We start from the raw sequence: 17,646 nt of genomic DNA on the forward strand, positions 1-17,646 counted from the left end.
AACATCGCAGTGACTTTTTCTGTTTATTAGTGTACAACATGCCTTTCTTTCATTAATGCACAGAAAGATGATTTGGAAATTGTTTAATATACTAGTGTAAATATGAAAACAGTTATATCTTCTTCTTTTTTAATATACGTTGAAATTCACAACTATAGTTTAGGGCCGCCTTTGTCATATTTTTCTTTACACGACGAGCCAAATGTTTACACTGGGTGCATTTATTTTATTTACATGAAAGAGTCTCAACTTGGGTTTGTAATTAACTGAACACTTACATCTGTTTTCTGAGGTGATCCTGAGACCAGTGAGTTGTAAATGTTCTCTGTGTCCTACGCTCTAATAGTTTAGCTCATGATAAATGGATTTTATTTTTTAACACATTTTTAATCTCATCTATCACTCAGAGCACTTTTTACACTGCAAGCTGCATCCACAGACACTTTTGAATGCGTTGATCCATTAGAGGGTAACTGGGTTTGAGTACCTTGACCAAGGACACCTCAGCATAGGGTTGCTGGAGCTGGGGAACAAACCAACGACCTTCTGAAAAGCAGATAACCTGTTACAAAATCTCAGTCAACAAAAACAATAAGGTTTTTGGAGCTGTACTTGAGAACTGGATAACCAGTGTGAAGTGTATTTGACTAAAACACATAACATTACTTGTAATATTAAGTAATAAAAGCTAAGGTAAGCACTGTTGCCTCACAGCAAGAAGATCCTGAGTTCAGTTCTACCATCAGGGCGGGGTCTTTCTGTGTGGAGTTTGTATGTTCTCCCCGTGTTTGCGTGGGTTCTCCATGGGTACTTCGGCTTCCCCCCACAGTCCAAAGACATGCAGTTAGTGGGGATAGGTTAATTGGAAACTCTAAATTGCCCATAGATGTGAATGCTTGTGTATATGTGTTAGCCCTGCGACAGTATGGCGACCTGTCCAGGGTGTACACTGCCTCTTGCCAAAGATGGCTGGGATAGGCTCCAGCACCCCCATGAAAAGGATAAACGTAAGCGAATGGATGGCACTTGTATGGTTGACTTCCACATTGTCAAACGTGTATGATAGCTATTGCATCCACCTGTGAATGATTTCCCTCTAATGTTAGGTTATCTGTTGCACACTGTGCTTGCAGGATTTCTCTGAATTTCCTGAAATGATTCTATATACCTCTGCATTTTGACATCGATAAACTGTTTGAACTGTTTGTCCTATCAGTCTTTCACAGAGTTTTCCCACCCTACAGACACTTCTAGGACGACGTTCCGGGACGCTCCACATCATGTTACTGACCTGCTCTCAGTTAACTTGTTGTGAGATGTTCAACCAGATGCTTTGTTAATGGTACTTTTTTCAGTCTGTGCTCCTGACTCAGTTGAACTGATATCAATTTAAAATTAAAAGAATAAACACTATTTTTATTATTCTTAATAACATATAGGTCAAAATATAGAAGAGATTTGCAATTAATTTTCCATTTATTTGCACTGAAATCAGCATTCCATTTTAAAGATCATGATTGTATGTTAAATCTAACTGGATCCAATAAAATACGGATTGGAAAACCAAGCTTTGTTCCTTCACTCCTTACCCAGGAAATAGATCCCTCTGCCATACAGAAGACCAGCTAATTCAGGGAGATAATATATTTACTTTCAGAATCATATTTCAAATGGATTATGTAAATTATAATTTTATCTAGAAAACTATAGATTAGACAAAATTACTGAGCCACACCTGTTAATCTATGAATTCAGGTATTTTCTGTCCCATTGCAACAGGTATAAAATATCAAGCACCCAGTCATTCAATCTGCCTTTACAAACATCTGTGAAATAACTGATTATTGTTTTTATTATTAGTATTGTTATGATTAGGATGGCATTGTTGCAACAATGATTCCTCTGGCATTAACATCAGCATGAGAACTGTGCACTGGGAGCTTCACGGCATGAATTTCCATGTCTGAGCAGCTTCCATAAGGTTTAATGTGTAGGTGATCCATATTATGTACAGAGTCTTGCTTCCAAGATGTCTGAAGAGTAGGTTGAAAGGTTAGTATTTCCTACACCAGCTTATTCCAGGCATATGAATATACAATATTTGTCTTTAAAAACTAACACAGGTTGTTGTGTGTCAGCCTCTCTCTGCATCAGTATCACTGTTTTAGAGCACACATACTTAAAAAAAGAAGTGACAGGATATGAGTAATGTCAAGTATTCGTATTCCTTTATAATTCTCAATAGTAATAAAACTAAAAAAACAAACAAATTAACTCGTGTTATGAGTATATTTCTTTACTTGAGTGTGAGTCTCTTTACCAAGACACTTGCACTATGCTTCTTTTCTTATTAATGAGCTCTCTATTCAGCACTGAGGACAGCTCGCAACACTCACACACACAAACACACATACACAGTCTGAAGTTGCTGTCTGGGCAGGCTCAGCCTCAAAGCAGCACACTTAACAAAGGATCTGTCTGGTCTTCTAAAGGCGGGCTCTAGGCACACAGTACAAAGGCTAGGACTGAGACTTGATCAGAAGAACGAGGGAGATACTTCTTCAGAATCTCCACGACTATGATCTTGACAGACAGAACATTTTCTGGATGTGTTGTTGTTATGATGTTGTTCTTGTAATGGAAGCCGGTTTTTTAGGATCCTCTAACAGAGGATCCTTAAACATGCAAAGTAAGGGGAAGGGAAAAATCTGATACATACTTTTAAATGTGTGTAATTGTGAATTGTGATTGAACGGATTAGTGAAAGCAGGAAAAGCTGTAACCTTTCGTAATTGAATTCAGTAAAAAAAGTAACAATTTTTTGATTGGTTTCTCTAAAAGCATGTTATGGAATAATAAGACTTGTTCTGGAAGGCTTAATTCAGAAATTAGCCACTGCTAAATTTCATGCTCTGGAGAGTCAAAATGCGCAAATGTCAAGACGAACCCAACTCATCTTTTAAAAACTTGACATTTAAGTGATGTAATTTGCACATTAAAACAATAATATGCGCATAAACAAACTTCTCATTAAGTCTACATTTAGGTTTCGCCTGGTTAGGAAGAGAATTGCGACTTAATTATATGAACCAACCAATTAATTAGCAAGCCTGCAGGTTGTAATTAAATGTTATCTCAGTGTAATTAACAGTACTATTTTTAAGCGGGCCTATCTCCTCTTTTAAAGAACAAAACATTTCAACGCTTGCAACTGCTAGATAATTTAGCCAGAAAACATAATTATACAGTCACTATGAGGGTGTCTGTGTGTCCTTTTATTTGTGCATGTTTTTTTGTCTGTGTGTGAGGCATTGGATTATGACTAACTAAGCCAGCATGCATCAGAGGCTTAAGGCAGAAAAGAAACATTTTTATGGCTCTTTGTTGAACAAATGGAAATGCATTGTCTTGGGGCAAGCTCTCCACTGATTGGTTAAATCTGACAAATGGAAAAGTTTTGAAAATGGAAAGTTTTTCGCAGATTAAATTTTTAATGACCTACCTTGTCCTTGAAAATGTAAAAAGAAAAGAGGGAAAACTTAGATCGCTTCCTTCGTGATCGTGGGGATGTCTTCTAGCATGTTAACATGAGCGTTGTTAGCTGTAACGTTACTCTGTTTTGGAAGCATTGTTCGCTCACTGATGCCTACAGCTGTTGGTTGCTTCACTGTAGGGCAGAGGTCTCCAACTCCAGTCCTCAAGAGTTACTTTACTGCAGCTTTTAAATAGATCCTTGTTCCAACACAGCTGAATCAAATGAATGGCTTGTTAGCAGGCCTTTGCCAAACCTGATGGCATGCTGAAGAGGTGATTCAACCATTTGATTCAGCTGTGTTGGAGTAGGGATGCATCTAAAAGCTGCAGGACAATAGCTCTCAAGGACTGGAGTTGGAGACCCCTGATAAAGGGTGAACTGAGGATAAAGCTGAATAATTCCCCCAATATATCATAAACTTTTAGGACATCATGTTAAACATGTGTACTCAGTTGGATGCTTCCTCTTTGCCCCTGTCAAAGTTTGCCCACTTTTATTGAAGAGGGTACAACTTTAACTGAGTTTTACTGATAAAACTGATAAAAGCAATTGCCCCTCTCAGTTGGAGCATGGAGGACGGAGCATTCACGATTTGCTCTCTGAGGTTTTAGCCATAATCCAACCATACCGTCATCCAACCTTTACTAAAAAGAGACATTTTTAAGAACAAGAAGTCTATATGGAGCTGCAAAGCATATTCGAGTTGTAGTGCCAACCTATTTAACCCGCTGAGCTCCAAGTCAGCCTCTGTGAAAACCTAACCCAAAGTATCATCAAATAATTTAGAGACTTTGAAGAAATCTCTGTGCAGAACAAGGAACAAGGCAAATCATATACTGGAGAAGAAAGACCAGCTGGCTCTTTATGAGCACTCAGTTTAAAAGCTGTAATCTCTGATGGTGTGATGGTGCTTTACTAAACTTTAATTTAAGTTTAATAGCTTAAACAAAAATGAGAACATCTGAAGTTGTTGGTGATGAAACCAAACTGTTTTGCCCCCACACAGTTAAATTCTCAGTTTTTCTCCTTTACTTTTATTTTTTGGATTTGTAATGCATAGCTCGGGGGATAAGCCAACTATGTGTCTATATCCATGATGGCCAATTGAATTTATCCTCCTAGGACCTGGCGTCCACATATGTGGACATCACATTTTGGGTTATTTAGACTAAAATACTCAATTTTGCTCTACATGGGCATCAAAATTTTAAATGAATATCCTCATATGTGGCTCTCATTTTTCTTAAAAACAAAAATAAGGTTAAAAAAAAAATCTGGTAATTCTTTGTTTTTACATTCATCGGGCCCAAATATCAAAGAGAAATTAAAAAAGCATGTCGTGGAAGAGTTTGGGTCTTAGGCAAATTAAGAGGATAATTTTCATATTCACCAAATGTTGTTTTCAAAGCCACAGAGAGCCACTGGTGACGGCAAAAGAGCTGCATGTAACAGCTCTAGACTTCCTCTAGGCTTTTTTTTTTAATGAAAATTTTTTCTGATGTTTTGATTTTGAATTATGATTTTTTTTTTTGGCTCCCTGACTACCAAAACTTCAGAGAACAATTTGATAAAAGCAGAAATATTGACTGCCTGGTCAATGTCAGGGTTAGTGCTATCTATCTATCTATCTATCTATCTATCTATCTATCTATCTATCTATCTATCTATCTATCTATCTATCTATCTATCGGAAATTATGGTTTGGATGTGGATAACTGTTTGACTGAATTTGAAAATACTAAATCAAATAATAAATTAGAGTTAATCCCGCAAGTCTGGCTCAACATTGTCTGTCTGCTTGCGCAAGCACCAGCTCATATCGCACAACAGTCGATGTGCTTAGGCAAAGGTCAGCTCAACAATAACCAGGTTTATGTGTAGAAATACAAGAAGGCATGGCATGGCGGTGTATGGCCTTTCCTGGTTTGACAAACAGCTCTGATGACCTTTCCGGTGAGTCCTGTAAAAAAACGCTCAACAGTTGGCTTTTCTGAGAACTGACATTCGTGTTAATGTGCAGGTGATCGGACTGGGCCAGAAAAATTGCATGCAAAACAGGTTGCCTCATTAGCGTCTCCACCTTCAGTTTGCCTCATTATCTTTGAGTGTCTGGCTCACGCGTGCTTGGTTAATGGAGATCTCTGTATGGTAAAAATGTAACAGCACAAAAGGGAGGGGATACTTATGATGTAACAGCTGAAATGACCCATGTGATTAGTTCTCTCCCTCATAAGAGCAATCAGAGCTTGTTCAGTTAATGATAGTGTGCAGCTGACACTTTAGCAGTCTCTGTATTTCATGCATTTCTTTGCTGTTTTCATCACTTTATCTTAAAATCTCTGAAAACAATTATTGCTTTTCCCTCAGTTTTTATTACTTTTGTTTCTAAAAAAAACAACTCCAACTCAATAAATTCCTTTAGATTCGCATCAGTGTTACGACTGCTTGTGTTAATATCACAGTATATTTATAGACTGCTATTTCACTCTCGGTGTTTACAGCGGCTGACTGCCCATTACCTATGTGTATTAGGGATGGGCTAATGTATTGATACGGCAATACACAGCAAAATATCACTCCAATTATAAACAAATGACACAAAATATAAATAATGTCTTCTTTTCTTTTTCTTTAGTTATTTTTTTGTATTCAGTGACAAACAGATCAAGGTTTGACCCAGATGATTGTCTTGCAATCTACTATTATTGCATATCATTGTATCACAGTGCCATTTTGATGATAATAATAATAATAATAATGATAATCAGGCTTTAATTTGAACGTATTAACATATTACTGCGATATAAAAAACACAAATAAAATGTAAAACCGAAGGAAAATAATGATTATAATAAAATAACCTAATATGTTTAAAACAGAATAGAAAGAAGCATGAGCTGATTTAACCACTAGTTAGTAACGATTAATTATTATTTTTACTTTCTGTTTATGTCCTACCCAATCATAAATCCTCCATACAGTTTGCTACATATATTTGGCTTTGTAGCTCGAATAACAAACCAAGACACGTATGTACTTACAGGTATATACTAGGGGTGCAACGATACTCGTATCGATATTGAACCGTTCGATACAGTGCTTTCGGTTCGGTACGCATATGTATCAAACAATACAATTTTTAAAATTTATTTTATCAACTTTTCTTCTGACGATGCTGTCTGTGTTGAGCGCTCAGTGGATCTGCGTTCGACTACTCCACCTAGGCTGCACTGTCAGTGCAGATCCACTGAGCGCAGCGCAAGCTAGCAAGACAGAAGCTAAGCTCGTTGCAACATGGCAAATTGAACCTCCCCCACCCTCATTCAGATGTGGCGTTTGGAACTATCTTGGTTTTCATGTGAAGCATGACCCTGATGGTAAGCATGTCATGGACAAAAGTAAAACAGTATGTCGGATGTGCCAGGCAATGCTCAATTACATGGGTGGGAACTACTGCGTTAGCGCAGTTAGCTTGTTAACGTATTGACGCCGTCCAGCCCCACACACGGGGCGATCCGTTAACGGAGATTTGCGGCGTTATGGCGTTAATGTCATTTTAACGAAATTAACCTGAAAGCACTAGTGGGAACACAACGAATATGACTGCACATTTACGCCGACATCATCCTAGTGCAAAGACAAGTGGAAGCAGACAAAAACAACAAGCACGCATGCTACAAACTTTACCCGAGTCATTTAGACAGCCGTTAGCACGTGATGCTCCTTATGGGGACCTGATATGTTTAATATGCTGCTGAGAGTATACCCCAGAAGAAGTGTATAGTATAGCTTTTATTTTGGAAAGAGCCATTTCTCTGTAATAAACTCTCTTTTCCAAAGATGAGTGATTCCTCGATCATATGGATTTATTTTTTTTATTATTTTGATGTTTCAGCAACATTGAATTTAAAAACTTTACTTTTGAGTTAAAATATATATTCATAATTTTAATAAATGACAAATTAAAAAGGCATGAACATTTTTTGTATCGAAAAAATATCGAACTGTGACACCAAAGTATCGAACCGAACCGTCAATTTTGTGTATCGTTGCACCCCTAGTATATATACATATACATACACACACATATACACATGTTGGCATAAGCTACCCATTTAATCTATTTTCTTCTCATATTGTAATTTCCACACAGAGCTGCAAACAAAATACATAATTTGTCATTTATTCATTTTTAATTAATCTGTATATTATTTTTTTACAAGAAGTCAATAAATTAAAAATTTTCCAGCATCTTATTTTGATCAACTAGCAGTACAATGCATAAATATGTTCCATTTACATGTCTACAACAGAAAAACAGAAAAAATATTTGCATAAAACACTTTTTCTCGTCATGATCTAATCAGTTATTCGAGTTTTCTTTCTTTCAGGCCTACTGATATGAACATTGTAAACCTTGTGTCCCACCCTGTACTTTTAAATGTCAAACAGTGTATTTACTGTACTTAAATAGAGGTTCTTAATCCAACTTTCTCTAACTTAATAATGGCCATGCTTTAACAATACTTTAGAAATCAAATCCTCTACAATTCAGATGAAGTAATCATAGAAATCATTTAGAAACCTTTCCACATTTGAAGCAGGGAGTCAAGCACAAACTCAAAACATGCCTAAAATGGGTGGATGGAGGTTCGACAGGGCACAACGACTGAGACTGAAGAGTTTTCTCAACACTTTCACACTGTGTATGCAATTAGATCATCAGAGCCACCTGTCTAATTTACCATGCTAGCTAATTAGAAGTACACATTCAATTTATTTTAATCAGACAAAGTGGCAGCTATTTGCTGCCATTAAAGAAACCCTTTCTCTATCAAGTGTCAGGTTTGTTTGTGTAAAATTCCCCGTAAGCAGTCTAAATAAATGACGAGAAAAAAAGAAAAAAAAAAACACTTCTGGAAAGTGACATTTACAAAAAAATTCAAAAGTGAAAGTGAAAGTGACAGGAGAAAATCCGTCCAGGTCAACCACCCAAACATCAATAACGGGAACCTTATACAGCGCTTCCCTATACCCGTCGAACTCCCGCAGGCACAAAGAAATTACAGAGGCTATTACTTATCACCTGACCAAAGATATGGCTCCCATCAACACTGTGCAAAACGAGGGATTTAGGAAAATGATCAACACCGTAGACAAACGCTACACAGTGCCGTCCCGCAACTATTTTTCTATTGTTGCACTAACTGCTCTATACACGCAGTGTCGAGCAACGGTGGAGATGGAATTTCAAGCAGTACAACATTTTGCAGCACCGACAAAATGTGAGACATTTGTTGTTTTTATGTTTATTTATTGTTTTTATGTTCAGTCTCAACTGTTACGAAGTTGATGTGCAGTTAATAAGTGCAATAAATATTTATATTGGAAAAGAAAATCGTGAGAGAATCGTGATCTCAATTCTAAGCAAAAAAAATCGTGATTCTCATTTTATGCAAAATCGTGCAGCCCTAGTGGCCACTGTAGGACAAACGTTTCAGTCAGCTGCGAGATATCAAATACAATACAGCATCGTACTAATGTTAAGTTAACATCACTATACCCATGGTATCATGATACCTGCGAAACAATATGTTGCAAGACAATCACCTGTGTCAAATCATTATATATGTTTCATTGAACGCAAAAAATAACTCTAAAGAGAATAAAAGCAAAAATGTATTATTACTTAGTACAAGTTCTTGATATTTGTGATACAATACTGTATATTGGCATATCAATGTATTATCCCATCCCTAATACACATAGGTAATGGACAGTGATCCATCTGGATCTGACAGCAAAGCCAAAGACACTGTATACAGATAAGACAGCGATATCTCTAGGTAGGCTTGTGCTAAAGCCTATCCCGATTACACTGATCAGAGTAGTCGCCCCCTGATGGACAATAAAAATAAATTCAGGATTGGTCTTTACTTTTCAGACCAACACGTTCCATCCACCTTTACATACACATTATAGCTTTACAAACTAGGGCTGTGCTACATCATATTGTCCACAATAATATCATTATAAATGTTTGCACGATATGAAAGTATCTTATCAGGATATCATGGCTATAGCAACACAACGCATGTGTGTGGTCCTAGTGCACGTGTCTAAGAGTCAGAGTTGTTGTCAGTGTCTGATGGTGATTTAGTATCTGAAAGGGAACTACTTCCACACTACTCACTAAATGTGCAAACAACAAACTTGCTTCACTACTTGAGGCAAAAACACTGTTGAGTACAACAAGGTGGGGACACTAGCAGGTGGAGACGAGCGACCCAAATGCAAACAAATACTCTGCCGAGTGTCGCCGGAGCACTCCAGTTGTGCTCCACGTAACAGGAAGAGCAAATGGTGGATGGAAATTACTGATGCATGATGGAAAGGCATGGTTTTAAGCAACTGGTTAAAAAGTTGAAAAATATTTTTCAGTTCTATCACATGACAATATTCCACAACTTCTGCAGAGTAGCATAGTTCAGTTACTTTAGCTATTGTTAGATTAAAATTTTAAGCAGCTATTTTAAATAATTTCCCCCAGGGATCAATAAAGTATTCTGATTCTGATTCTGATGAATCTTTTATTTAGATTTTCCTGGTAAAATATTGCCCAGGCCACTTTTTGTAAATATATATATATATATATATATATATATATATATATATATATATATATATTTCCCTTATGCTCAGTCACTTATTATATTGCTGTGTCACTATTATTGCACTATAATGCTGCTGGTGGCACCTTGTTTCAGGAGATTCACACTTTAAGTTGGTTAGACTGTTATCTATGAGAGCAGTTCATTGGAAAAGAGCCTAAACATGCATGTATTGCAAAAATGTAAATCTGAAATAAATACAAGGGTTTCCAGCATAACCTTTAAAACTTCCATTCATTCATTATAAAATTGTCTTACATCATTCCACTTACAGTAGTGCAAATTTAACCAAGAAGCTGTCATCATCTGCACATTTCCAGTGCCAGACAAACATGCAAATTGGAGTACGACTGGTCTTTAATCACACAAAAAGAATCCAAGTTCGAGTTGCTTCTCACAGGAAGCAAAAGAAATGCAGGAAAAGGGGAGCAAATTAATAAACGACTTTAGTTTGTTAAAGGGGTACACACCGAGCTCTTTAAGGCGGGTAGAGCTTAGTAAGGATCCCTGACCGAAGATGATAAAAATGGTGTGCAAGTCCTCCATGTATCACTGAAAGGAGCGCTTACTGGTCTCAAAAGAGGTGATGGACGAGTACCGAGCCTTGAAAGCCACTTTTAACAGCAGAGATGCGACTCATGAGTAACAGCAGCTGCTATAAATAATGTGAGGCATATTGAATTGTGATCAAAAGAAGCGTTGCGTGGAAAGGCACGCAGAGTGGAAGGAAGACCACGCAGAGAGATGGATGATTCAAGAGGGGAGAAAGCTCAGAATGCAAAAATATTCATGCACGGAAGGAAGTAGGAGAAAGGCAATGTGCAAAGGTGGGCTGCAGGGAAGGAAGCAGGGACGAGGCAGCCAATAAGACGAGTGCAACTCAATAATAAAGGCAAAATCAGAGGCACTATGTGTCTCCTGTGTGCTTTGTAGGTTTATCTGGGCTTCCTTTGATGGGGTGATATTTATCATTCAGAATGAGTTTCCCCTTTATCACCTAATGATACCCAACCAAATCTAATAATGAGAACGATGATGATGATAATGGGGACTGCAAATTGTCTAACAGCCAGTGGCATGCAGATAAAGGAAGCAGAGGGCCACGCTGCGTAATTACACCCTGCGACTAATTGCAAACCTCAGGCCTGTGGTGGGGGAGGAGGAGCTACAGCAGCAATGCATCACCAAAACCACCAAAAGCTTTAAGATCTTTGACTTCAAGGGGCACTTAAGCCGAGTGCCACCTCTGTTCTTTCTAATGGCGAGCGAGCGAGGGGAAGTGTTGAAGAAGAAATCAATAAATCACATTATCATTAGCGCCGGGCAGGCTGAAGTAATTTCATTGGAATAGCAATTTGTCTAAAGCTACAGTTGGCTTTGTTTCTTGCTCTGGACTGGTAAAAAAAAACTTTTCTTAAACAAAGACTCTGGGAGCATGCTCAGGGTGTTTAATTAGGAGCAGGGCTTTTCTCCTCATGGTATATAAATACGAATATTCAATATTAGATAATATTATAAAGTGGAATGATGATCCTTCCAAATACAAGACAAAATCTTTTAAAGGTAAATATTGTGGAGAGACGAGATGCAATCAGAAAACTTGCTGTCAAAATGAATACTGATCACCAGGCAGTGAGTGTGAAGGCCCTGGTGTGTTGGTGGCTTTGTACAATGCCGGTAGTATCATTTTCACACAGTCAAATCCATTTATGCTCACTGTTATGGCTCAGGTAGCCGCTGCAATATTCTCCTTAATCATAGGCGTCGCCATTCAGGCAATACTGCCACATCAGCCATGATGCAGAAGGAGAAATCAAAACTTTTTCAGGAATTCTGTAAAAGGAGCTATTAAACCCAACACTCGTGTGTTCAACCCAGCTGTGGTGGCGGCAGCACGGCATGCCAGGTTACAAAAACCCAGAGGTGCACCACCTGCAGAAAAGCAGCTAGCTACCAATAACGCCCATGATGTCAATTTTGTAGTATGGTGCTGTTCACGAGGTAAATATTTAATGGCTTTAAGGGTCCATGGCTGTCCGTGTGTCTGCCAGTTTTTTTGTGACACCGTGGAAAATCTCCACTACAAGGCACAAACTATACATGAACTCTAGGTAGCCGACTACAAGGAGACTTAAAAGAAATATAATGGCTTACAGTTACTCAGGTGCTTTACTTTTCAAAGTTGAACTTAGAACAAAGTATGTTCGACATCTATAGTTTTGCTACTTGGTAGAATGAAATTGATTTATATCCGTATCTACACTGATTTTGTTAGCTCCATTCCCTCCACATTTTTTTTTAATTTTCTTAATTCAGAATTTTTTTTATTGAAATTTCTGAGACCCCACCCACCCCTTTTGCGCCCCCTTATTTCAAAAACCTGAAAACGCCCCTGAAACCTACCGAGCCCCAATCCAACGATGAGCCTACCCGCCAGGAGCACCTCTTTACCGGGAGCGCTGCTAAGGACGATCCCCCCGACGGCGAAGAAGAAGCTGGCGAGCAGTATGCACACTCTGCGCCCGAACACCCCGTTGAGAAAGCCGCCCAGCAGGGCGGAGAGGGCGGCTGCGGCCACAGTACTTGATATGAGCACCTCCTGCCACAGGGCGCTCAGGTCCAGCTCCCGCTTCAATAGGAGCATCGCCCCGGAGATCACCCCGGTGTCATAGCCGAAAAGGAAGCCCCCCAGGGCGGAGAAGATGGCCAGGACGTAGACGAAACCAGGTGTAACATCCTGCTGAAACTGCTTGCGGGCAGCTCTCTCCAGGTCTCCAGTGGACGAGGAGGAGGGGGCTGATGGGGCACCAGCGGCGGCGGAAGCTCCAGTGGAGGCGCCCTGGCTGCTGATGCTGGCGTTGGACGGAGCCTTGATGAGACTGCGCTCACCTCCGTCGTTCACTTTCTTCCACCTCTCGCCCATCAGGTTGTTCATACTCCGGAGGTTGTAGTCATGGTCGGCCTGCCTTCGCGACATATGGGAACTACAACACAGGACAGGGCTGCTGAGTTGTATTTGAAGCGTCTGACAACAAAACAAACACACACGCCCACCCAACTAACAGGCCTACCCCCCACTACACTCAGCTTAGACTTAAAGTCACGCTGACTGTCCTAAGACACTTCCAAATAAAAAAAAGAAGCCCGCTGCTGAGTAAAGTTGTGCTCCAGCCTTGTTTATCCGCGCATGACATCCCTGTGGTCCTGATGGGAGAGTTGGAGAAGAGTAGGGTAGGAAAGGTGAGATAGGAGGAGTGTAGTGGATCACATCGTCACTACCAGCGTCGGCGTGACGCAAAGAAATGTTGTTTTGGAAGCGTGGAGCGAAGACTTATCAGCACCATCTTTTATGGGGAATATGCGGTCTGCAGTTGTTAACTGACCAAATCAGGCGGATTAATATGCTCGTTAATACACATCAAAGATGTGTAAATGTCTGCTGTATAATTTCATTTGATGATGATGCTTAAGCCTCGTGAAAAAACACTTTTTTGTGGGGCTAAAGCATAAAATCATAAAAATAAGAAAAACCTTTGTTAACTAAAAGATATAAAAACCGGAATGTTGTTGCTTTAAACATTTTCAACACGTTTTACTCTTACGACAGGCAGCCTCTGGCAAAACTGGAAAACGGCTTCCCCCTACTGGCAGTAGCTTTGTATTACAGGTGGAAGAACTCCAAGCGCAGACAGTCGTACAATGATGTTGTACATGTCAGCTGCTATCCACTTTTATGGATTATAGTATCTGTACTGCTGATTAGCTTTAACACCGCCACAAAGCAAGCAGAGTATATTTCAGTGCTCTTGAAATTAAGTAGGATCAGCTGATTTTTAATGAATCAACTCTGTAACTATTAAAATATTTACATTTGCACAATTTCTGATTCACTTTAAATGTTGATTGTTGTTTAAAAACAATTTGATTGATCTAAATTAATCTATTTTGGCAATACATGTGTCATAATCTGTCTGCTTGAAGCTAAAAAAAAGGTTTATCAGTGACCCATACCAACCAGTTTATCTTCTCCATACACTCAAACCCTATAATTGTCCTTCACCACTGATGAAACATAGCTGCAGTGCACAGAATGGCATAGCAGTTAAAGCATTCATGAGTTCAGAGGATCAATACGTGGACAACGGTGTCCCTGAAGAATTAACATGGCCTGAAAATGACTTGTGATTGAACCGATTACAGAAGAAGATCAATAATGAGACAGGGTTTCCATGCATATACAATAGTTACATAGAACAAACCAAGAAATGTGTCTTTTAGGGAATTTACCTTTTTGTCCCCAGCTAATTGAGCCTTGAGGCTCAATTAATCTCAGAGCTGAATTAGGTTGCTGACCCCTGCCATAGATGATGCCACTTTATAGAATAGTTAGGCTACATCATATCAAATTAAGCAATTACCTTCTAGTGAAAGAATATTTAATGAGCACATTTTCTCTGAAAGTTAAAATAATTAGCATGACTAATCGGAAACTCAAAAGAAGCACCATAAGTAATACCAATTTTGAATTCAGCACCAAATCACAAGAACAGTAGACCCCAAAATAATACATACAGAGAAAAACCCAACAATCGTATGACCCCCTATGAGCAAGCACTTTGGCGACATCGGGAAGGAAAAACTCCCTTTTAACAGGAAGAAACCTCCGGCAGAACCAGGCTCAGGGAGGGGCGGGGCCATCTGCTGCGACTGGTTGGGATGAGAGAAGGAGGACAGGATAAAAGACATGCTGTGGAAGAGAGACAGAGGTTAATAACAGATATGATTCAGTGCAGAGAGGTCTATGCAATGAGTGAGAAAGGTGACTGAAGAAGAAATACTCAATGCATCATGGGAATCCCCCAGCAGCCTACACCTATTGCAGCATAACTAAGGGAGGATTCAGGGTCACCTGATCCAGCCCTAACTATATGCTTTAGCAAAACGGAAAGTTTTAAGCCACATCTTAAAAGTAGAGATAGTGTCTGTCTCCTGAATCCAAACTAGAAGCTGGTTCCACAGAAGAGGGGCCTGAAAACTGAAGGCTCTGCCTCCCATTCTACTTTTAAATACTCTAGGAACAACAAGTAGGCCTGCAGTGTGAGAGCGAAGTGCTCTAATAGGGTGATATGGTACTACAAGGTCATTAAGATAAGATGGGGCCTGATTATTTAAGACCTTGTATGTGAAGAGCAGGATTTTGAATTCTGGATTCAACAGGAAGTACTAAAAGCATGAACTAGTTTTTCAGCGTCACTCTGAGACAGGATATTTCTAATTTTGAGATGTTGTGCAAATAGAAGAAAGCAGTCTTACATATTTGTTTAATATGTGCATTGAAGGACATATCCTGGTCAAAAATGACTCCAAGGTTCCTCAAACTATTACTGGAGGCCAAGGTAATGCCATCCAGAGTAAGAATCTGCTTAGATACCATATTTCTAAGATTTTCAGGGCCGAGTACACTAACCTCAGTTTTATCTGAATTTAGAAGCAGAAAGTTAGCGGCCATCCGGGTCTTTATGTCTTTAAGACATTCCTGCAGTTGAACTAATTGGTGTGTGTTATCTGGCTTCATGGATAGATAGAGTTGGGTGTCATCAGCATAGCAGTGAAAATGTATGCTATGTCTTCTGATGAGGTGAAGCCAAAGGGAAGACATGCTTCACCATATTTTCTAGTCTTTAGCTTTGAAATGAAGTTGGTTTAGAAACATATTTGGCGATGCTTCATCTCTTGCTTTGCGTTTGCGTGGGAGCCCCGTCAAAAACCTGTCAATTATGCTAGCAGTGTCCAAGCACTGTTCCCCCCCTGCAATGGCTCAGTGGGCCCCACACTTTGGGAACCTCTGTATTAGATAGATATGATACAAACCACTGCAGCGCAGTACCTGTAATCCTCTAACCATTCTAATAGAATTTTATGGTCAACAGCATTGAAAGGTGCACTGAGGTCTAACAGGACAAGCACAGAGATGAGTCCACTGTCAGAGGCCACAAGAAGATCATTTGTAACCTTCACTAAATCTGTACTTTGATGAGCTCTGAAACCTGACTGAAACTCTTCAAATAAGGCATTTCTCTGCAGACGATCTGTTTGACAACTACTCTTTCTATAATTTTTGACATGAAAGGAAGTTTGGAGATTGGCCTATAATTAGCTAAGCAATTTAATATTATATGGACAAAACCCTACACATTGTAACGTGTCATAATGACTTAAGAATGGAGACAAAGAAACCATGAAAACAAACCCTACTCAACACCATCAATCTTATTATTTAAATACCAGAAAGATTTGTTTTGGTAATGGTTATTAAGGAGAAAATATTAGATTAAGATGTGCACAAACGAGTACCCTGAGTTGTGCACCTTCCTTTCATTGTTTACAACTCTGCTTCTCCTGTTTCTTCACTGTGTTTCCATTTGATCTAACCAGTGCACTGTTTGCTTCCAGCAGCAAGAAATGCAGATGACAAATCGCGATAGGCTGTCACATTGCCAAGCCTCAGGTGGCAGCAGAAAATGGAGACACATGTCCTGATTTAAAGTATCTTTTCTCTGGGTATTTATTTATTTCTTTAGTATAATTGAGAAATTTCCTTCTTTGACCAAGTCTTAATTAAAAAGTTTAACTGGTGAGATCAAAAATACAAACAGCAAAGAGTAAAAAGGTGTTTGACAAAGATAACACAAATAAACACAAAATGCATTTTCTAAATAAATGTGTTTATCATGAAAGTGAAAAAAAAATCAAACCTATATGGCCCTATGTGAAAAAATTACCGTTTTTTCACACAGGTAGCACTGTGTTTTGAAGAGTTCAGGTCTGATGGTGAGGACTTGGTCTTCTCGGCATTCAGGAACAGATTCATAACACTGCACCAGTCCACCAATTAATTCACCTCCTCTCTGTAGGACAGGTCGTTATTGTCCCACTGTTATGTCATCTGATGATGTGATGCACGTGTCAGCAACGTGAACAGCAGTGGGCTCAGGACACAGCCCTGAGGGAAGCTGATGAACAGGGAGATGGAACTGGAGATGCTGTTTCCCACTTTTGCTGAACTCAGTTGGTGGGAAAGTCCAAGCTGGTTTCCGTACATTCACTCAGCCACGTTAAGATTCAGTGCTACTGAATTTTCATTGCTTGATGTCTGGCTTTTGAGGATCTTTTCATCTATTCCACTTTGTCAGGCAGGTCGTGTTTAAGAGATTTCTTGACTGAGACCAGCTGTGTCAGTCTTTCTCCTTTTAGTAATAAACACCTTCATTTACAAACTACATTTTGTGCTTACTTGTATTATTTTTGTCTACTATTTAATTCTGTTTGATGATCTGAAACATTTAAGTGTGACAAACATGCAAAGAATGTAGAAATCAGGAAGGGGGCAAACACTTTTTCACACCACTGTATATGGTATTTGCACTAGAATGGATAGGC

The 17,646-nt window shown here is 39.1% G+C and overlaps 1 protein-coding gene across 1 annotated transcript in view; it reads right to left on the minus strand.

The window, feature by feature from the left end:
• Nucleotides 1-13,453, minus strand: part of slc2a13a (solute carrier family 2 member 13a) — a 102,797-nt gene extending 89,344 nt beyond the window's left edge. The window contains exon 1 of the mRNA XM_085436273.1: nt 12,610-13,453. Coding sequence (XP_085292399.1) covers nt 12,610-13,183 — 574 coding nt within the window. The 5' untranslated portion in view covers nt 13,184-13,453. The remainder of the gene's footprint in view (nt 1-12,609) is intronic.
• Nucleotides 13,454-17,646: the final 4,193 nt, after the last annotated feature.

The sequence above is a fragment of the Copadichromis virginalis genome, linkage group LG17 (genome assembly GCF_057382275.1).
Source record: "Copadichromis virginalis isolate Kocher_CV1m ecotype Utaka linkage group LG17, C_Virginalis_male_GT1.1, whole genome shotgun sequence".
Lineage (NCBI taxonomy): Eukaryota > Metazoa > Chordata > Actinopteri > Cichliformes > Cichlidae > Copadichromis > Copadichromis virginalis.